Source organism: Chaetura pelagica, unplaced genomic scaffold (genome assembly GCF_000747805.2).
Source record: "Chaetura pelagica isolate M959 unplaced genomic scaffold, ChaPel_1.0 scaffold212, whole genome shotgun sequence".
NCBI classification, from domain to species: domain Eukaryota; kingdom Metazoa; phylum Chordata; class Aves; order Apodiformes; family Apodidae; genus Chaetura; species Chaetura pelagica.
This window is the reverse complement of record NW_009952365.1, coordinates 859,968-882,246: the sequence shown is the minus strand read 5'-3', so window position 1 is coordinate 882,246 and position 22,279 is coordinate 859,968. Positions and strand designations below refer to the sequence as shown.

The 22,279-nt window shown below is 40.0% G+C and overlaps 2 protein-coding genes across 2 annotated transcripts in view; one reads left to right on the top strand and one right to left on the bottom strand.

Annotated features, from left to right (window-relative positions):
* The first annotated feature begins 689 nt into the window (after nt 1-689).
* Nucleotides 690-12,522, top strand: ITGB3BP (integrin beta 3 binding protein (beta3-endonexin)). Its single transcript, XM_010007973.1, has 7 exons — nt 690-716; nt 998-1,136; nt 5,102-5,174; nt 7,489-7,567; nt 8,661-8,754; nt 10,367-10,426; nt 12,518-12,522. The coding sequence occupies exons 1-7, from the start codon at nt 690-692 to the stop codon at nt 12,520-12,522; spliced, it is 477 nt and encodes a 158-aa protein (XP_010006275.1).
* Nucleotides 12,523-21,402: 8,880 nt separating this feature from the next.
* Nucleotides 21,403-22,279, bottom strand: part of ALG6 (ALG6, alpha-1,3-glucosyltransferase) — a 16,241-nt gene continuing 15,364 nt past the window's right edge. The window contains exons 13-15 of the mRNA XM_010007962.1: nt 22,203-22,271; nt 21,853-22,051; nt 21,403-21,600 (exon numbers count right to left, since the gene is read on the bottom strand). Of these exons, the coding sequence (XP_010006264.1) occupies nt 21,403-21,600; nt 21,853-22,051; nt 22,203-22,271 (466 nt within the window). The remainder of the gene's footprint in view (nt 21,601-21,852; nt 22,052-22,202; nt 22,272-22,279) is intronic.

Sequence of the window (22,279 nt, the reverse complement as noted above, 5' to 3'; positions counted from 1 at the left end):
TCAGAGAGTCATTAATGGTGTTATTTTTAAAGCTGCTAGACTTCTTAATTGCAATTAAGTTGTTACTAGAGCAGAAGCCCTTTCTGTGCAAAGTATGGGTTTGATTTGGGTTGATTTTTCTTCTGTGTATTAGCAGTGCAGTGGAATCCCAGTTTCTCAGAGTTGCAATTCAGCATCCAATCTCCCAGTTAATATTTCTGAATTGCAGGCTAGTTTTTCTGAAAACTTCTTGCACAATTCCTTTAGCATCATTAAATAACTCCTTTTATATCACTAGACATTTTGAAATCATAGAATGGGTTGGGTTGGGAGGGACCTAGAAGATCATTTAAATCCTAAGCCAGAGACAAAATTTTGTATTTAAGGGACTCGTTTGAGTTTGTTGTTTTTTAATTAAGACTTGTTTAGAAAATCATTAGAAATAACTGCATTTTGATAGAATTAAAATCTAAAAATACACACTTATTATTCATGTATATTAAATTCTCAATCCTGTAGGAGAAATTACACCATTTGTTGGCTGCTTTTATAAAACCAAACAAAACCAGCCAAGTGTTCATGCCAAAACCTCATACCTCAGTCTCTGGAAACCACATACTTTATGTTTATGAAAACTGAGAGGCTGGTGCTTGAAGGGCTTTTTATTTTTTCAAATCAAACTAATACTAATGAGGAGGAGGAGTGATAGAATGGCTTGGTGGGCACCTGACAGCCAGGTAAAGATAAACCCATCACAACATATAGCATAGGCTTCCCATAAATGGGAGGAGATAAGGTAGGAATTACCTGGAAAAGCCTATTAGCAGATAGTAAATGTTCAGAGAGGCTTTGTGAGGTTTGGGGTGCAATTTGGGACTCTACTGACCTTAGAAGTAGAGGCCAGAACATATTTAGTTTGCAGAAGTAAAGTTCCCAACTATTGTAGTTTTAGATGGATGTGGGTGCTTTCTCCTTAGCCAATATTCATCTGGACTCTTTGTCTTCTGCTACATTTTAGCCACCTGATGCAACACCTTTGAAGAGCAAAAAGAAAAGCCTAAACTCTTACTCACCAACAACAGGAACATGCCAAATCAGTCCATTTTCATCTCCCACGAGTCATCATGCACAGACTCTCAGAAATCGCCCATCAAATGGTTAGTTGAACATTCTGTCTTTCTTACTGCAACGTTTTTCTGGTTATTGCCCTGATTTAGTAACTTATGTCTCATGTGGTATGTTTGATTCCTTTCTCCTCTTAAAGGATTTTAATGTCTTTGGGAAAAGCAGGCATTGACTTTGAAAGCTTCAATCTTTTCTGTATAAATCTTAGGTATTTTTATGAAACAGGTTTTGCTTTCTGTTGATCAGTATTAAAAATATTAGACTTTGGCTCAGCAAAAAAACTCTGCACTGGCATTTTTGTCAGTAATTCCATTAATTCCACTGGTCAGGCATGTTTATGCTAGTGATGTCCTTTGTGGGCTTTCTTTCTGAATCCCAAGAGCTTTCATTTCCTTGCAGTACAACTCCTGTAAAGATGGTTAAGTCTTTATTTGAAGACTTTAAATAATAGTAATAATAACAACAACAACAATCCAGCACTTCCCTTCTTAGCAAGTCCCTTGTTCAATTACCTTCAGTATTAAAAAAATAAATCTGATTTTGAATTTGTCTGGCTTTAATTTTCAGCCATCAGTTCTTGTTACGCCTTTTTGTTGGGTTAGAGAGCTTTCCGTGCCCCATATATTTTGGGATTTATGTGCAGTAATTGAGGCCTCAGTAACATTCATGAATTATGATGAGTAGAAATATTCTGAGCAGGATGGAATAACCACTGTTTGAAATTTATCTAGATGTCTGCAGATTTTTGCACTAGCTGTTGCACCATATGCTCTCATGATGGATCTGCAGAAGTGGGTTTTTCCTCCAGGAAGTTTTAAAACTTTTTCAGCATCTGTACATTTGCATTACATGCCTTATCACTTAGGTGAAAGAAAAGAAGGGGGCAAAATGTCTTGTCTGAAAATCCCTGTATATCAAGATGTCAGTGGGAAAGGTGAACATGTTCTGCACTTCCAGACTGATGTTAACTATGGACATAGGGGAACGTTCTTTTTGCCAATAAAAAGACTGATCACATGATCATAGCTGACATTTACAGGGATAATTATTCAATCATGTAGTATTAGACTACTTTTTTTTTTCATATAACTACACGATAGTGGTATATAAGACCACAGGCTTCAGGTTGTCCTTTTAGGTTTAAAACCCAATTTATTTTCTCCTTCCGAAAGGACACTTTTTTTTTAAGAGTGTTGTAATATTTTAATAGATTATGCACATCACCTTTGAGGTGTTAGAGTAAAATCTAGATTGTATGTTTCTGTGGCCAATATTAAAAAAACAACAGAATGAAAATGGATACAAAATAAATGCCATTGACTGTGAAAACTTGCTGTGCGTTGTGCAAAGTACAAAAAGTGCCTGCATCTGAGGAGACAGGTGGAAATTACTTGTCTTAGGAACATGACTTTCTTTTGATAACAGTGTGGAAGACTGTCTCAAAAAAGACCAAATACCTACAGAATGTTAAGATGGTTCCAAAGTAACATTTGTTTTAGGAGAAGACATGAACCAACCCAGTTATAAGAGAATGTGTCTCAATGATGTTGTCCTATTGGGCTGCCTGATGATTCATATATTGCCTAACTACCCTAAGTCTCACAACCCATTTATGACATACATTTCTACATTAATGAAATATAAAATCATCACAAGTTTCTCATCATTGTTGGCTAACACATTTCTAAGATTTATTTTGAATAATTGTATTTTTATTCAAATCAGCCCATGGTTCCACCATTCCACAGCACTGGTCTAAAAGTATCTGATTAGTGATGACTGATTTAACTGCAAGTTCTACAAGTACTTAGATTTTAAATTTAATCTTTGGGCGTGTTAACCTTTAGCTACTGTGGTGGAACAGCTGAAACTTTTATAGCATCTTGTCATTCTGAAGTATTTCTAAATGTTTTACAAAATATTAAAATTAAAAGTTAATTTACTTGTCTGTAATAATTTAGATCTAGTAAGAAGAAATCCAAGTATTTAATGCTTAGTGTGGTCTCTCTTTTGGTTTGATGTCAGAAAGGGGATGTATTACAGTGAAAAGTGAAAAGCACCTCATTCCAGAGGGTCTGGTCTGGAATCAATGCATTTGTTAAGGCCACAGTAAAGATCTGTTTTATTTTCCTCCAAATTTTTGAATTAAAGGTGAATTTCACCCTTACAACAACAGCTGTTCAATACAAAGCATTTGTAAGAACATGTATGTATCTGTTGGAGGAATGGCAGCTAATAACTAATTAAAAACACTTTGTGAACTTACTTGGCACCAGAAAAAAAATAGCAATTCTTGGGTAGTGGATAGATCAGTATAGTCTGAAGGGCTATGAATTGGGTGAACTCTAAAGCTGAATTACTAGTGTGCAGTTATTGAATGCACTAATGATCTAATTGTTTAAAGGGAAAACTCATCAGAAAAAAAAGAATTAATGCATGATTATGCCTCTCCCCCTTCCTGTGTATGCCTGCACCTCCACCATTTTGTCTTTAACTATATCAGATCCAAAATAAATCCATTGTACAGAAGAGTAGAACTGTGTCCAGAAATGGGAGTAGAAATTGAGAAACTGAGTGTTTGCCTGATACTGTTGAGGGAGAAAATTCTTAAGGTGGAAGTTACAAAATTTCCACATTATGTGATGTCTTCAACTTCAGCCACAACTAATCAGAATTCATTTCTGTTATTCAGATGTGACCTCCTGATTGCTGGAGCCTATACAGATATAACACTTAAGGTGACTGTATAGATTGTGTGGAGCACAATAAGTCATTGCCTCACTAGTTTCAGTAGATTTACCAAAGCCAGTTGTACTCTGGGATCCTATTAGATGTGACAATACATGCTATTTTTGAAGTACTGGCTAGGGGGGAGACAGTACTTTTTTTCTGCTAGTACATCACCCTCCTGATATGCTAATTGGAGAGCAAGCAAAATGGGCAAGCTGACTTTCAAAACTATAGTAATTGACACAAGATAAAACTTTGATTTGTTTTTGGTCTAATATGATTTCTGTCTGAATTGTGTGGGTTGTGATAAGGTGTGTAAATAGATGGAAATTGAGGACATTTTTTGGGATCAGAGGTGTATGGTTAAACATACAAGGCCTTTGTGAGTGGCTGTTGAACCAACTCAAGCAGAGGCCTCAATGCAGCACCAACTTTCTTTATCTTACCAGCCTCACTGAACACATCCCCCTGCCCACATGCTTTGGGAGAACAGTCTCTGTTTGACACTTGGAATCTGGTCATTTAGGAATGCCCAACCTGCAGTGCCAGAAAGGCAGTCCACCCCTGCGCCTACACCACTTGAGAGCCTAGGTTTTATTACCCAATCCATAGGAATAGATTTGGTGGTAAGATCCTGGTCCTGTTTCCGCACAGAAACATGCATCTGCTCCAAGTGTCAGTGCACTGAAATGCAGAAATCTGGCTCATCAGGCAGAATAATGGCAACTGGCATATGATTGTTCATGCCCTGACACATGATGATGCTAGAATATTATGCTGTCAATGTAGCATGTCAGAGGCTTTAGAAGTCATTTGCAGTATTTCTTTGGGGTTGTTTACAAGATGGAGTTGTGGACCAGGCACTTTTCCTGAGAGGAAAATGGAGGTTTCATTGCTCAGTCATTATTTTCAGGATAATGCTCTTGCTAATAGGCTGCATTTAGGTGGTTAACAGGATAAAAAGCTTCTGAGCAAAACACAGGAACTGTGTGTCAGAATTATACTAATTTCCAGTGTACTATAATCCCACAAATACAAACGTACTGTGAATTGATGAGAGGTCAAATTGCAGGAATAAATGATAGTGAATTGAGTGTATTTCATCATGAAGGAATCTGTCCTGCTTCCTAGGTAAATTTTGGGGTTTTTTCTCTTTCTGAAAGATCGTTGAACAGGCAGGGTTCATCCTAACAGCTTTTTCGTGAAGGTCAGATACTCTGTATCTTATTTTTGTCTTTGTTTCTTTTCTTTCTGGTGACCCTCCTAGGAGCCAGCACTGAGCAGATGAAGTCAGAAAGCAGCTTATCCAGGAGAGGGCAGCCTCAAACAGAGGAGGATGAGTAAGTGTATCCCGTGTCTTGTGGCTGCGATGCCTGAGTTTTACTTAGGAAGGACGAGTATTTCCTATAGCCTTCTTAGACCCTTCTGAAAGTGTACATTCCTTTCTCTTATTTTTTGAAGCATTAGCTGCCACAGATATAGAACCAGTAATGCAGAAACACTTTTTGATTAAAAACTAGCCAGGACATAGTGAAACTTCATGTTTGCTTTGCAAAATCTTCTAAAATTCTTGACTTTTTCGTCTGTCCCAGAAAATCTAATTCACAGCTCAGCATCAGCCTGGCTGTACCACCTGTCCTCTACTCTCCTCTACAGCATTACATATATATATATATTTAATCATTCTATGTAATGTGGCTGTCCTGTTTTCCATTCAGGCCCAGCAGCCTGTGCATCCAATTCCTGATATCAGTTCTCCTGTCTGTAGGTCCAGCATACTTTCTCTCTACAATCTGAAGTGCTTCTCCCATTACCCCAGTTTGTCAGTCAGAGCTCTCCTTACCTCCCAGTGTAATGCAAACCTTCATTGCCTCCACACTCCTTTGCTGGCCAGCTTCTTTGCCCTTCCCTTGTGTTCCTGCTCCTGACAAGAAGTCATACTGTCAGTCCTTGCTCTTGCTGCACCTTGTGTCCCTGGAAGAAGCATCACCATGTGAGTGCAGAATTCCTACAGGCAAGTTAACCAACATTAAAGAGTTGGGGGCTTTTACTTGAGTGGGTTTCTTTCATCATATGCTCAAGTACACATTAATTCTATTATTCTGCTTCTTTAGTCTGTTCTGTCTGTATTAAATATTTGTATCACAGCTGGACCCAGTGTCCCAGGTGAAAATTCCCTTGGGGTTAGATATACCATGTATTTCTTTTTTACCAACAAGCAATATTTGTCACATTTAGTCAACTAAGTATTATGTATCTTATGTTTGAAGTTGTAGCTCTTCCTTTTGATTATTGCACTTGAACTCAGAATGTGTTTGCTGGGGCTTTTTTTCTTGCAATGGAGTCTTTTCCCAAACCCTTCGCTTGAAATTTCTATGTTGTAGGACAGTGTCTTCTAATTGATGGAGCTTGGCAGATAGCAGAATTGCTTGGATAGCATGTTAGATAGGGAAAAATAAAATTATACCAGTGAAAACTGATTAATTGGGGCTTTTTTTGTGGTTCAGTAAATCCCTTGGTCAACACATATAAACTGGTTTCTTAGAGGTAGTAACCTTGAATTGCAGAATAATGTGAACATAGTCTTCATTGACGTGGAAATATTTGTATACAACAATTCAGTATGGCTTGTTTTTGAATTGCCAGATTTGCAGAAGACTAGCAGTTAGTGACATGCCAGTAAAACACATTGATAAACTAACACCTACACAGTAATACTTATGTAAACTTCTATATACTTCATTTTTACAAGTGGAAAATACATTGTACAATCCCCTGGCATTAACATTTTCTTTTCTACACAGCCTTCTGTTCCCATGTTGAAATACAGCAGGGAGAAATTTTTCTCCCACTGTAGTTCTGTTTCTACATTTGGGGTTTCTTAGAAGGGTGTTTCTCCCTTCTGAGGGAGGAAGCAAAATAGATTATTTCTCTGTTGTCTCCATTTGATTCACATGATTAAACGGGTCAAAGAGAAAATAGCCTGCACATTTATTGCAGGAATTTTTTTTCAATACCTATTCAGTGCAAACCCTTAATCATGCACCCAAGTCTAACTTTCAGATCTAAGCTGATTGTATATTATTTTAATTTTTATTGCAAAACCCATCAAACCCTGAAGGCTGGCTGTCTTTACACTGGTAGTAAAATATATTTGTGGCTTAAAAGGGGAGGTAGTAGAGAAAGCTGAACAAATACCATGATATGATGTTGTCCCTGTGGGGCTTAAGTTTTACCTTCTCATGTTTCCTGTGGCCACAAGCAGTGTTGGACAGTCTTGCAATTCATGGGTTTGGGGAGCTCGTCCTCTTGATTAAATTCCTGCTCTTAGGAACAAATGAGTTAAATTCCTGTTTTTACCATTGTTTTCCAGAGTGATCATAAGAAAATCCTCTAATATTGCTGAACCTGAGTTCCTATCCTTAAAATTAGAATATAAATATTTTTGGCAGTTCCTGTATAAACCTTAACCATAGGCAAGTTATATTTGGTGTTACATGACACAGTCGGGTTGCACAGCCCATCTGTTCACAGCTTATCTAGATCCATCCTGATTACAATGTGAAGAAACTCTGGGAAACATTGTGAACACTGATTTTTCAGCAAGCCCTGACGTGGCTAGTTAAAATGGTTTTATTTTCATTTTTTATGCAGGTTCATGGAATTGCAGTCCAAAGTGAAAAGTTCCTTGGCTACATTTCTGAAAATGAGAGCAAAGCTAACAAGCCTACAGGTCTAGTTTACACTGATTTATTTTTTAAATCTACTTTCAATATAGGATATTAAATAAAATTTAAAATCTTGCTTGCAGTATTTAAGGAATGGGGAAGCAAATAAAATACTTGAACCCAGGCAGGTTTGACTTGGCAGCCCAGAAAATGAAAAAACAAAACCAGAACTTAGTGGATTAATTTTTTTTAACTAGAGGAGTTCTTTTCCAAGTACATAATTTTTATTTGTGTCACTCCTCATTCTGTACATGAATAAAAGCATATGAAGTAGTTATCAACTATTATTTATAACCTGTAGTATGAATTATTATTGCATCGATTTTTATGTCCTTGAAGATTAAATACCCTTTTCTGTTCAAGTGATTGTACTGTTTAATTTACCACCAATGTATCATCACTGCATAGTCTGTTTAATACATGCTAAAATGCAAATCACTTTTCCCTTTTATTCAGATTTAGGTTTCCTGAATAAATTTAGCACAAAGTTGGCTGTTGAATATCAATGTCTGACAAATAAGTCAGTGCACTCAAAGCATTGTATTGATTTATTTTACTTGCATATGTGGTCTGACAGTGTGGAGACTGATACTAATTTAAAATATTTTAATTGAAATGTTTATTTAGAAAACTATTGAAAAATCCTGTAGATTTCTCCCGAGGTGGACAGTGCATGCTTTTAGCCCTGCTAAGTAATGTTGAGTGTGTTCAACAGAATCTGAAATGCGTGTAGATTTCCATTTTACTAACATATTACAGCAAGCTTGTGCATGTGCCAAGATTGCTTTTCTGGGGATCAAGTGCTAATCTGTTTAAACAGCTGAAGACTTACGAATGGAGCGCAAATAACAGGAGATGTTTAAGTAGCACTTTCAGAGGCACCTGAATGCCATTTTCAAAAGCAACATATGTTCTTACATCCTTCGACTTTTTAGTCCCGTTGACTTTCTGTGAGCTGGAGTCTCTTGCATCGTTGAGAGCTGATGAAAACATTTCCAAAAAGTTCTATCTTTCAGATGGTTTTAATCAGTTGTAAATGAGTAGTTTGGGAATGAGATCGAACAATGTCTTTAATTCTGGTTTGCTTTTTTTTTCCAGGCTTTAGAGGGCAGTGGTGAGCTTGGAAATACTCCTGTTGTCTCAGACGTGTCTTGCGACTTGAGGGCTGAAGTGCAGAAAACCCAAGAGCTAAGTAAGGAGGATTTTCAGTACTGTTTATCCCCTTTATAACGATTTAACAATGATCACCCCAGACTTTTCCTAGAGTCACACCCGCTCTGTTGTAGTGGAGTGTTACCCCGGGACTCTGATGTGCGAGTTCTTTTGGTCAGGACAATTGTGCCTTAAAAGTCCTTGTGCATCCAACCGTGGACATAAAGGCAAAGACCAACGGGCCGCTCTTCTAACTCCCAGCCGCGGTGCAGGAGGACAAACTTGCAAGAGCAACACCTTTTCTTATGTGAATAGTTAGATACTTAGTGGGTAGTTAGCTAGTGATTAGGCTAAACGTTTGCACTTTGATTGCATGGCCTTTCTTCTCCTTCTGCGAGGAAGTTGTTTTGTTTGTTTGCCTGTTAGGAGGATTAGGCTGAATGTAGGTTTCCAGGCTTTAAAAATTGCTATTCATGTGTCTTTAAATTATGGACATACCAGATGCTTATTGTGTTGGGATAAGGGCACTTGACATTTGGCACATCTGTACTACTTTTACAAAGGAACCCAGAAAGCCAAAGGTTTTCATTTATAACTGCCTGGTTTTAGGAAACTTTATCCTTGCTCCAAAGCAGAGGTTCGTGGGACATTTGAACCCACAGCAGCAAAAAGTCTAGTTGTATTTCTCCTCCCAGCTGCCTCTGCAACTAGAAGGGGAGTGTGTGATGGGGAGATATTCCAATGCAAGAAACTTGTGGTTACGGGTAACAGCAGGAAAACAAAGCAAACCAAAACCTTATTAGCTTTTAGGGAGAGACACTAAAGATCCCCCTTACCAGGGCATTCCTTAAAGAGTGTAAGGTTCCTTAAAGAGTTTAAGGTAGCTGTAGGCACCAGAGGGCCCCCAATCTTTATGCTTCAGAACAGTTGGTTCATTTGTTTTCACAACAGCAACACCTTTTACCTGCACCCACACAGCAGGTTTGTGGTACAGGCCTGTGTCTAAGACTGCACTTCTCTGCCACTGCTTCTCCTCAAGGGTTCACAAATATGTCCTTGCTCTTGTAGGCTTTTCATACCAACCTCTGATGATCTAGCTCCCAGCTGACCAGGGAACATGACTGATCTTTGCATACACATGGTCCCTGTGTCCAGTCTCTGGACAAGCACACAAAGACAAAACCATTTCTTAACCTGCAGCCAACATGATGTTTAGCCAGCATACATTATTCCACAACCTGTCTGGTCTCTGTCTTCTGCAGTGTAACAAAACTGGAACTAGCTGTAGGAGAGCAAAACCTCAGGTGGGTGGGACTGCTACTTTGTTCACAGTTGGAAACAGGTGGCCAGCAAAGCCACAGGTGCTAGAGAATTTTTCCTGCCAGAAGTGACTCTTCTAATGCATTAGGTGCAAGTGTCCCAGCAGAGTTCCAAAACTGGGAACAAAATGAGGCATGAGCCTTGAAAGCACAACTTCTCAAAATTCCTTTCATTTTGAAATTTTGTTAGTTTTTTGAGCACAATACATGGCTGGAGGGGCTGTAATCTCTTGAAGAAAAACTTAAATGCTTTGAAAGTGAAAAAGAAGGTATTATTTTCTTTGAAACCTCTGGGGCAACATTTATTGAATTAATGTTTCTTTATTCGACTAGTGAGGCAAGCAGAAGAACTGCAGTTGTTGAAAAGAAACCATGGAAAACTTCCTGCCCCAGGTAAGAAACTTTTTAGAACTGCTGTGTGACAGATGTTTTGATGATTCCTTTTAGTTTATTCCTTCTTAATTATTCCCCCTTGAAAGAAGTTGGGTAACCTTTAGTATGTGAAAACCATGACCATCAGCTATGTTTCTGTTGAAAACTTTTACCTTCACTCACATGTACATTTCATCTTTTCTGCTATTTTCATCATATTGGGTAGTTCTCTATCAAAGTGTGAAAGGGGAAAAAAATCATTAATGATCTTGCACTGGAGTCAAGGTTTAGAAATAGGTGCAGTCAGGTCCTAGAGAGTTTACACAACTTTTATATACTGGCTACCCTCCTTCCTCACTCTCCTCCCTCCTGCTGCATTGTCTGTGTGTAATCAGAGTAGCACAGTCTCTGCAGTGAAACCTTTTTCACCTTCTACATATTGTGAGGTATTGAGCACACTCCAGGGGACTGTGAAATCCTGGCTGTTGGGCTTCTTCATAACTAGTGCTGTGGGAATATTTGAAGTTGGCCACATCACTGCCTTGTCTAGCTGGGAAGGTGGCAGGGGGACACAAACAGGGTTTGGGGTTTTTTTTTCTCACACCCAGTAAAGTCAACAAACATTCACTACTGATATGCTGGTATTTCTTTTGCCTTCACACATTCTATCTTATAATAGAGCAAAAGAGAATCAAAATGGGTGATGGCATCTCTGCTGCTCTGCCTGCCAGCCCTCCCAGCCAGCAGGACTGCTTCCTACCACCAGCAGCCCACTGGATTTTGGGTGTAGCTGCTCTTCCACCAGCCTAAATTCTTTCTGCTGTAGGGAATTCTCTTAAAGGAAAGAGCACTGGTCAGACTGAAGTTACCCCAGCTCCAGCAGATTACTGCAAAATGAAAAGGAGTGACATCACTTGTTAAGATTTGGCTCGTTTGTGCCATCTGCTATTTCTGATTTACAGCTCCCTGTGTCCTGCTGTTCCAGTGATCACAGCCCCTCTCCAGCACTGTCATGGGGAAGGCTATGGGCCATTGCAGACTTAAACACTCATTGCTCCCTTTGTGCACTGCTTTTTAATGGTCACCAGGATGTACATTTAGTTCCATCTTTGCTCTGGAAACTAGCCCCTAATGTTAAACCCTTATCCAGTCTTGTTAGAGGAGAAAGGAAATATTTTGCCAAAGTAGGTTGGGAAATAGAATTGTGAGTTTAAGTTGCCCAATTTTGATGAAGTTTGAATGTCAGTTTTGCTTCAATAAGGAATAAATTGAAAATATAAGTCTTGAAAATATAGTAATAGGGGAGGCAAAGAACTATGTGATAAAAGGAAAGCATTTGGAGATGTTTGACTGCTTTTTAGTTTTGGATGTGGTTTTTCCCAATTATTTTTAATTAGTTTTGCTCAAGACTTAAAACTTATGACTGTTCTGTGGCTTGATACAGATGGAATGTCACATTATCATCACATGGTGAGGCATGAAATTTATTTACTTTACATAAACAACCTCTACTTAAAACATCTCAATACAAAACATTCCTTGCTCAATGGGCAGCATTATGTAGAACTCAGTATATCATTTTGTGTGACCAGCATAAAAAACAGCATCATTGTTTGTCCATGACTAGCATTTGAAGTAAACAAAATGTTTTTGAAGAGAATGTAAGCAAACTGTAAAGCAGCTGCCAAGAGATGCAATCTACTGGGTATGTTACAGCCCAAAACATGCTTTATGTGTGCTGAGAATAAATGTGTAGGTTGTGATATGCATATTTTAAAGGAAAATGTAGTAAGTTCAGAGTTTCAAGGAACATTCTAAACAGGAAAGCTACTTAAGGAGGTTGTTACAAGTTATACTAACTCTTTGCCTCCCAAAAACACTGATTGATATAAACTACATCCATGACTCTGTCCAAGTAAGAGACAAGAGAGTGTTACAGAAGCTCAAATACTTCTAGTGTTAAGGAAAAACTGTTTTCAGACTGTGTCATGTAATGAAGTAAAAAATACTTTATTTTCTGTAGTGGTGTTGATCCTGCCAAGCCGAAGGGCAAAAATGCTCACCCCTATTGAGGTTCCTACTGAACATTCCTAACTTTCCTTTTGTTTTTAGTATAAGGGACAGAGCAGCTCTGCTATGAGGAAGGGCTGAGAGAGTTGGGGTGTTCAGCCTGGAGAAGAGAAGGCTCCAGGGAGACCTTAAAGCACCTTCCAGTGCCTGAAGGGGCTACAGGAATGATGGGGAGGGGCTTTTCATCGAAGAGGGCAGTGATAGGACAAGGGGGAATAGTTTTAAACTGAAAGAGGGTAGATTTAGGTTAGACATGGGGAGGAAATTCTTCACCATGAGGGTAGGAAGGTGCCTGAATAGGTTGCCCAGGGAGGTTGTGGAAGCCCCTTCCCTGGAGATGTTCAAGGCCAGGTTAGATGAGGCTTGTGCAGCCTGGTCTGGTGGGAGGTGTCCCTGCTCATGGCAGGGGGATTGGAACTACAAGATCTTTAAGGCCCCTTCCAACCTTCACCATCCTATGATTCTATAAGTTTGCACTCTTTGCAACAGTAGTGGTGGCTTTCCAAGAGACTAGATCAGGGTTAGCTAGATGGATTTTCATTTAATGCCACTTGGAAATATTAATGAAAGCAAAGCTGGAGAGATTAAGGATCAAGTAATAATGAGTTCCCACTTGCCAGTTAATGTTTTGAGACCGTGTCTATATGGCAAAACATAAAATTCCATTTCAGAAACACTGCAAAATATGGAGACCTCCTCAAGAGGCAGAGCTCCTTCTCCAAACAGATAAAATGGTAAGGATACAATATCCCACAGTTTATCCCAGTTCACGTCAGTTTGAGTTTGAACTTTATATGGGGCCTCTGTGTACAAGCAACTGAAGAGCTTGTGTCTGGGCTGCTGGTGGCTTGCTGTGAGGGTAAATCAGATTTACAATCTATTTTTACCTTATTCTCCAGTGAAGTAGAACGTATTTGTTGACCTTTACACATACTTGGGTGTCTGTCTCCCTCCTCTCCTTCCTCCTCCTCCTTTGGGATCTCCTGGAGAAAAGGGGAATACATCAGACTTCTGATACATATTTTCAGAAATGTATCTCTGGATTTTTCTGACTGCAAAAACCCTAACCTAAAAAAATCAGAGTTTCTTCTCAGCCCAAGTTTGTATTTACTTGCAGGGAAAAAATGTCATTATAGGGACTGCACTAAGTGAAACAGAATTAAGACTCCTTCAGTGCTGAACATTTGAGTGTGCACAGCAGGATTTGGTGCAACTCACCTCTTGGTTACTCGTAAGTCAGTTTGAAGGTCCCCATGCAGAGACCCAGAGAAATGGTTCTGCCCTCCTGCATTTACAATCAGAACCAGTGTGAGATTGCCCCAGGGTGCACCTGGAGGAGTGTGCTGTGTTATCACTGGTACAGTGTGGATGTTGGTCAGGCTAAATGTGACCACAGCCTCCTCTCACCCTATGCCAGCGGGTCTTTGTATAGTTTGTAGCCATGCAATGTCCTTCACAGTCTGCAAGAGGTGACAAAACCCACTTAGCCTGGTACCCAAAATCTGCAATGTCAGTGATTTTCTGAGGACGAGTGAATAATCTTGTCAAGGGGAGGGCAGAGGAGCTGGTGGCCAGGTTGGTGTGTGACCCCCAAGTGCTGCACGGGTCTGTGGGTGATACCTGCACCTCCAGGGTGTGTGTTGCTGAAAACACAACCTGAGACTGGAGAAGTGCCTGGCTCTGAGGTCACCAGCTTGGTAAGCTTTTTGGATAGAAGGAAGAGGGCAAATTACAAACATCTCCAGTGATTTAACACCCTCTGCTATGTAGATGAAATATTAAGCTATTAACTTCTGTGGCAGATCTAGAAATGCACGTGGGACGTATGACTATAGGCCTCAGATGTATATACATATAGAACTGTCAACCTGCACTTTATAGTTAGGTGTCAGCCACATTTATTCATGAATTTCACACTTGTGTTTATACTCTGTTTTCCTATTTACCTTTTTACAGATGAAATAGCTATTAATTTTTAATTCTAGTGGATCTAGACTTTAGAGTATTAAGCTTAATGAAAAATTAAAAAGAATTGTAGTTCTTGCAACAGCTACATGTGGCAAGTCCTACATGAGGATAAATACTGCTTTCTCCCATGAATATAATTATTTTAAATAAAAAAGAAAAGAAACATTAGTTTGGACTCACTTAGTAGCAATTATATGTTTAAGAGGTGTAAATAACTTGCCATCCAGACATTACAAATATCCAGGTGCTCTGTATGTGCTGATGACAACAAAATTGAAAAGAAAGACTGTAATAATTCTGACTGGTTTTCTCTGCAGAAGATATTGATTATTTGTGTGTGGTGAGAGATTTGGAAAATTCAATTAAAGGAGTTGTGCAAAGGTTTCATAAATTTTCCTTGTACAGCGTGTACACAGACATTGTTGTGTATTAAATCAATGCAGCACTTCACAATATATTTTCTTTGAAACATAAAAATAAATAACATTTAAACAGTTCTGCTTACTACAGAAACAAATTTTATTTTCTGTGAAGCATTTAGTCATGTGCTATCACTGACTCATACACATTTGCCAGCTGCAACAAATTTTATAGACGTTTTCTCCAGAGACATAGCTCATATACTATGAATTTTTAAATGAGCAAATGGTGAAGAAGGGATGTCAGCAATATAAAAATTGATCAGTTAAAAGATAAAAGCATAAGTAAAGAGATTTGTATGGTAGTCTTAATAGGTTTTATTAAATAAAAATACTATAAAAAGACAGTAATGAATAGACTGAAGGTTTTAACTGTGGTTGAGGTGGAGAAAAATTATTCTGGCACATTTAGTAGAAGATTGGTTTTATATCACCTGACAGGTGAACATTTTTTTTCTCTCTGCTTTTTAGATCTGTAAATGTTTTAGAGCAGTCAAACTTGGGAAAGAATGGCAGTGGGAGTGGGAAGGGAAAAGAAACTTGGTAAGATTCTGCCCTTGTAATGCTTCTGCAGGCCAGGGATGGGGGACATCATGACAAAGGGCAGCCAGGCTTCTACCCCTCCTACACAGGGGGCAGGTTTCTGGTGACCCTCCAGAAACTGTTTTGTTGGGGTTTTTAAGAGTAACTCATTATTTTCACTAGCTAAAAGAAAAAAAAAAACACACACACACAAAAATAACCCACACCAAAAAACCCCAAAACAGCTTAAACTGCTACAGCAAGCACTGTAAGCCTATGAGCAGTAACTCATATTATTTGATTACTTGAATATCTAAACCTTCATGCCATCTGTATAAATATTACTGTAAAATAAGGCCTTTGTCAAAAGCTGCTCTCATGGTATATATTTGGAAAGAAAGCTGAGTAAATGATGCTTTATATGAATCTGGGCAGCTGACATTTTTGAAGACAGCTTCTGAGAGGGAATTTCAGATCCTGGCCCTGCTGCTTTGGTGTTTGTAAGTGCTGCCTTGTCCTGCAGGTAGGGATGAGAGGGCTCAGACAGACTCAGTTAGGGAATTGCAGTTGGTACACATAAACCAACTTGGACTTAAATCTGTCATACAAGACTGGACGGTTTCCTATTTCAAGCAATAGTTAAAGGTTTGGGGTTTTTATGAGAACCTGTGTAAACAAAAGGTGTTTATTAGGTGTGGCCAGCTCCAGGTAAGGTCACTGGCACCTCATGTCAGATCCCAGGCAGGTCTCCTGTGACAGCCAGGAAATCACAGTGTGCCAGACAAGGAGAACGGAGGAGACTCTTCCCCACCACCACCCATGACTTTGGTGGCTTTGCTGCCTCTCTGCATCTCTGTTTCTATGCAGCCCTTTTCCTCACAGTGTGAGTCTTTTTAGCTGCTGTGAATATCTCTGTGATGTGTTCAGTATGTTTAAAATAAAGCAAATAATTCTGAATTCTTTCTTCACCCTTCTGTAGTGGTGGAATCAAAATGCAGTATGAACCATCAGCAGCCCAAAGCTGATCACCTGCTGCAGAAGGGCAATCTTGGCACTCAGATGCACCTGCTTCCAGGCCCTTTCCCCGTATGTTCTCATTCCCTGAGTTCCTTTCTGCCCCTGCACACTTTTCCTCTGCTTCCAGCCATCTGCTCAGCCCTTCTGCCTGGCCCTGCCCTCCTTGAGAAAGGGGCTCCAGTGTGGTTGCCTCCCTTTTGCCATCTCCTGAGAGGACTCGGGGTGGTTGTTCCTCTCATGCAAACCTTGACTGGATTCTGCTGAATCTGCTGATCCTTATACATTTTTATCTTTTTTATTATTAATAGTAAAAAAGGGACCAGCTTCTAACCCTTGTAGCACATTCTATTCTGCTTTGTCATCATTGGTAAGGATGTAGCATATGTGCTTACACTCAAGTAATTAAGACAATCTCCTCAATTACTGTTCAGATACAGTACCTGTATGAAGTAACAGGGCTCTGTGAAGTGCTGCAGTGACTTATTTCACTCGTATTTGTGGGGGGGTTGCCATCAGTCCTGCAGGGACACTGTTGTTCTGTTTATCCAAACTGCCTTTCCTCCTCCCCAGCGCAAGTTCAGACCAGCGGCAGCGCCGCCTTCCTGAGGTCTCTCCTTGGCTGAGGTCTGGAGCTGCTTTCTGCACGGGGCGTTTCCTGGCACTGCTCTGGTAAGGAAAGGGACACCTTGAATCTCCAGAGACTCTGCTCCACTCTAACATCCCACAGCTTTTCTCCTCATCAACACTGTCAGTTCCTAACTGGCTGTTTTTTCAAGAATGGCAGCTCAGCTGTAACACGTGTAAGGAAAGCAAGAAAACAAGTGTACTTCAGATTGTACCTTCTTAAATGCCACAACTGATGCCCAGGAATTCCCCCAGGAGGCTGCCTGCTGCCTGCCACACCAACTGCAGAGTGCTTGGGGGATGGAAACCAGTGCAGCAGAGCAGAGCATCCTGTTCAGCAGCTCATTTTCTCCACTCAGCACAATTTCAGAGTCCTACAGGAGAGAGGGAGTCACCATTCTGTGGTACAATAACCAGCTGAGGTCTTACACAGGCTTGCTAGCCTCAGCTAAACTCATACTGACCACAGCTACAGGGCTTCATGTCTCCACTCTTGGACAGTATCATCTAGTCAGTGAATATTTGGTTTGCACCTTATGTCCAAAAAAAGAGACATTTATTTTCTCTGGTTCTCTCTAATCTCTTCCCAAGTGTGACCAACACTGTAAAGCCCTTTGCTTTCTTATTGTTTTAACAATCTGGTTGTGATAGCTAAATGACCTTTTAGTAAATACTTCTCAACTTTTTCTATAGATAAAAGCTACAGCATTTCCTTGAACCTTAAAATGTTACTGCAGTTCAAGGGAAGACCATCTGTTGCTCTACATTGCCCCAGGATGTCTTGTCTGCCTGTATTTTTTTTATGCAGCAAGTACTGACCGTAGGACAGAGAGATCATTCTGGACAGGTCACATGAGTGATGATGCTGTTGCCTAATTGCTATTTATTTTAGTCATTCCTTAACTCCACACAGGCATTACATGAAAAATGTATTCCACATCAACCCAAAGTTCTACATCTGCTGGACTGTACTTAAAAGGAGCGAAGAAGTGCCTGTAAACCTATCTCCCCAGCAAATACCAGTTCAGGACTGCTCATTGCACTAGGCAGGTGCACATCTAGATAAAATTTCTGGCATCTATTTAAACTTAACAATGTGCACAACCAGATCATCTCAATGTAAATAATACATCCTGGGTGCTTTGTGCAAGCTTGTGTACAAAATACTGATTTAGGTTTGTTGCTGCATGGGAAGGAAACTGTAGTGCCTGTATGTTCTTACTGCCAATCTATAATATTGCTTTTAAAAAACTAAACTAGGATCCTCCCTCCAAGAACTGGGTGAGGAGAAACCAGGCTAGATGAATTAGGGATCCCAGGCCCCTACTGGGAAATGGCTGCTTCCTGCCAGGGCCTTCAATGAATTCTTCATTCCCCGCCCCCAAGAGCCAGCAAAACATGATTCCAATTAATGCATCTAGTTTTGTAACAAGCTGCCTAAAGACATATGACTTTTTCTCATTATAATTGGGCTCAAAAGATAAAGGAAGCTGTTGTGCAAGGAATTATGCTGAGTGCTGAACATGTTTGAGTGGTTTACAAACACCTGTTTCTCTCTGTGGCTGTCACAATTAGGGACATATTTGTTACCTACAAAGATGTTTCCTCTAAAGTCAACCAAAGACACACTCTGCCAAGGTATCAGATTCAAGCCTGCAATGTTAAAACACGTGGTTCTAATGACATTGGCTTTTTAGGGCAACATTTTCATTAAGGTTTGGTGCTTAATGATACAGTGGGAGAGCTGTTAGCAAAGAGTTTCTTCTTTATTTCATTACCCCCAAAACCACCTCTCCACCCCAGTGAATACCCTGCATCTCAAGTTGGTGAGATGCAGCCTCATGTAGGAACAGTGCAGAATGATTTGGGTTGGGTTTTTTTTTTTCAGAAAGTTCAACATAAATGCACACAACTGGAGGTCCCTTCCTTCTACTACTGTCAAGTACTGGTACTCAAACATACACTGATTTTCACAACTAAAGTCCTGAGAACTACAATGTTCAGTTTGTTCAGTGTGTGAGGAAACATGCAGGCACTTAAGCTTTGGGAGTTTTTAATTAATAAAAATGTTTTTGCACTTAAATACCTGTGTTGTCTGACTGGAAAAAAAATCAGTAATTATTAGAAGTGAATTGTGTTACCTACTCAGTTTACCTTCACCTTTATCATCTAAGCTGTCTGCCCTGGTGATTTTGTTGTACATCCAAGATTCACCAGCTGATTGTTCTGTGTGATAATGGCAGGTTAGCCTGAACCAGCAATAGTTTATATAACCTGATTGTAACCTCTCTAGCTGGAAATTAAATAATTATTGATCTGAAAAGCATCTGTAAATGACCTGTGTGCTATTGTAAATCAAGCTGTTCTGTGCAGTCTTAAAAGAATGAAATAAAACTTTTGCAGAAAATGACAGTTAAGGCAGTGATGGACAACAAGCTAACAGTAGTTATTAAATGCCAGGAAATATGCCATGTAATCATTTTTTGTGAAATAAAGAGTTATACCCTAAGATTCTGCTCTGAGACTCCTCACACATGCCTCAGCTATTTGAGCACTTACTGTTTCTTTGACCTCTCCGTGTACTTGGCTTTTGCCTTTCAGAAACAGCTGGGGCTGTTAAGAACCATTTCCAGTTCCACCCAAGGTGGATCAGATGGCTCTCACTTTATCACCCCTGGAGGCCATCTCAAGGACAAAGAAAAGGGATACACTCAAAACTAATGTTTTTCTATGGGGGGGAAGGATGGCACCCTGCTCTCCTGTTGAACCAAAACAAGAATCCAAATCCATTCTGCTTCCCTCCACCTCCATTTGCTGTTTCAAATGTTATTTCACTAGCAGTAGATGTTCTTCAAGCTGCCTGAACATGTGGTGGTCTCTCACCCAGCTGTACTCAGAGGGAACACTGTGGTTTTTAGTTTTCACAGCCTCTGGAGACAAAGATTCCTATTTATGTCCCGATACACATCGATGCCGCTTGGCCCACGCTTCTAGGAAGAAAGGCCACGCTGTGGGCAGAGCTCCTGCATGCCACCATTAGAGTCACACCCTCAGAAAAATTCTAAATACTTTGAAAATATTTAGGTTTTGTTGTTTTACAGTGAATTGCTACATTGTAGGTAAACTGCTGAACTTGTACTCACCCTGACAACCTTACGCTTACTACTCAAGCACAGCTTTTTTTATTTTGTCTTTGCTGCCATGGGTGTGAAGTTGGCTGTGGTTACCTTTTCCACAACAAATAAAGCTGGAAAAAAACCAGAATAAAATACACTCAGGCTGTAGCCCCTTCATCTGCAGTATTCATAACTGACACAGTTGGAAGTTCCCAGAACAGCTGATTCACACACTCACGACTGATGCTGCAGAGACAGCCCAGAATGTGCTAATGTCAGTGACAGTTTGGTATGTGTGAGCACAGCCAGGGCAGGGGACAAGCCTTTAAACAAGGATGGGGGGGCTTTTTTTTGAGATATATATATATAGTGTCTAAGCAGAATGAAGGATGGACTGACTGCTAATTAAACTACACTGCCATGCATTGCTTTATGATTTATTTTCTTCCTACATGCTTTGTTATGCATCTAATTTTTCAGCTGATTTGTATTCCCTGAACTACGGGCACTGGAGGCTGTTCAGTGCAGAGGGAGAAACTGCAGAGTTTAGGGCAGTTTACATCTGCAAATGACTGCAGTAAGGGATGGCTTTTATTGTGTTGTTTGGGGGTTTTCTGTTTGGGTTTTTTTTTTATTTCTGGAGAGCCTAGTAGCTGCTTTGAAACTGAACTGCAGTACCTCGCTCATTGTTGCAGTAGGACCAGGAGTTATTAGCTTCTCAGTCTCATTAGAAACACTTGTTGAGAGTCATAAAACCACTTGAGTGTTAAAACCAAACCATGGCAAAGGAAGAAATGTGCTCCAACCCACTGCATCCACAAGAACCTTCCCCTTTCCTAACATCACAGCATCTACTTCCACACCCAGCACTAACTTTGCTGTGGCTCTGTGGCTTCTGCTGGCCTTCAGCATTCTGAAACTATTGGTGTTGTGGAAAACAGCACATAATAACTAAAAAAACCCCAATCCCAATTCAAAATTTGGTCCTTTATTAGCCATTTCAAGTTGACAAATGGTAACAAAAGTATTACACCTCTGAAGTAAACACAGCAAATCACATTTCCAAGTGCCCTTCAAAATACCTCTCCATTAAAGCAGTCTTTAATCATTATGTGTTTAAATATCCATAATGTGGTTCCTGCTTTTCATTAGGTTACAGGAATTGTCTTAGATTACAGCCAGCTGTACCTGCCATGCCAGACACCATCCACCGGAATTACTTTGTCCTTTCACAGTTTAGCCCTTGATCTTCACAGGTTGATTAACTGATTTTCTTCATACTTCTACTATTCTTTGAGTCCCAGAGTATAACAACATTAAAATACACCAAAAATAATAAAAAGTGTAAGCAGGAAAGAACAGACACAGCTACAGGGAATAAATCTGGAAACCTCTGTGGAGGATGCACTGCAGCACTCATTAGAGACAGGGTGGCCATCAGGGTTATGGAGAAAAGGAACTGTAAGATAAGGAATGAAACATCAGCTCACTGTGATTGAACAGTTGTTACTTTCATTACTTGGGTGCTCTGAATTCTTCAATCTATACCTAGATGACACTGCAGAAAAAAATTGTAGCACAGCTCTGCATGGAGATAGTGCAGCTTTTCTTGTTGGGAGCTTCACACACATAGACATAAAACTGCTCTGTGCAAGTTCTTCAGTACCATGAAGAGCTGCAAGTAAGAGTTATAGCAATTAAAATCACTTACCAAGCTCCTGACAATCTTGGGAAAGGACTTAAACCAAGAAACGTATCCCTTCAGGGAAAGGGTTAAGGGTTTCAGCTGTAGGTCCTCTGCTGAGGTCTTCTCAAAGATGGAAAAGGAAGCCAGGCAGGCGGAGAGGAAGGCCAGCATGGTCACAGTGTAGGGCAGCAGCAGCCTGTCCTTCCGCAGGAGGGGCAACATACTGTAAAAACAGAAACACCCCCAGGAGTAAGTGCACATTCCCTGCTGGGCTTCAAAGGGTGTAAAAGGAAGGGAAGAAGAAATAATTTATGCTTAGTAGGGAACTGGGGAAGAATGCTGTGGTAAAGTCACGTTAATAGCATCCAACTCACCTGAAAGTTGACACCAGTAAAAACCAGGTAGCCATAAAAGGGATTTCATTTATGATCAAGCAGACTGGTCTAGAAGG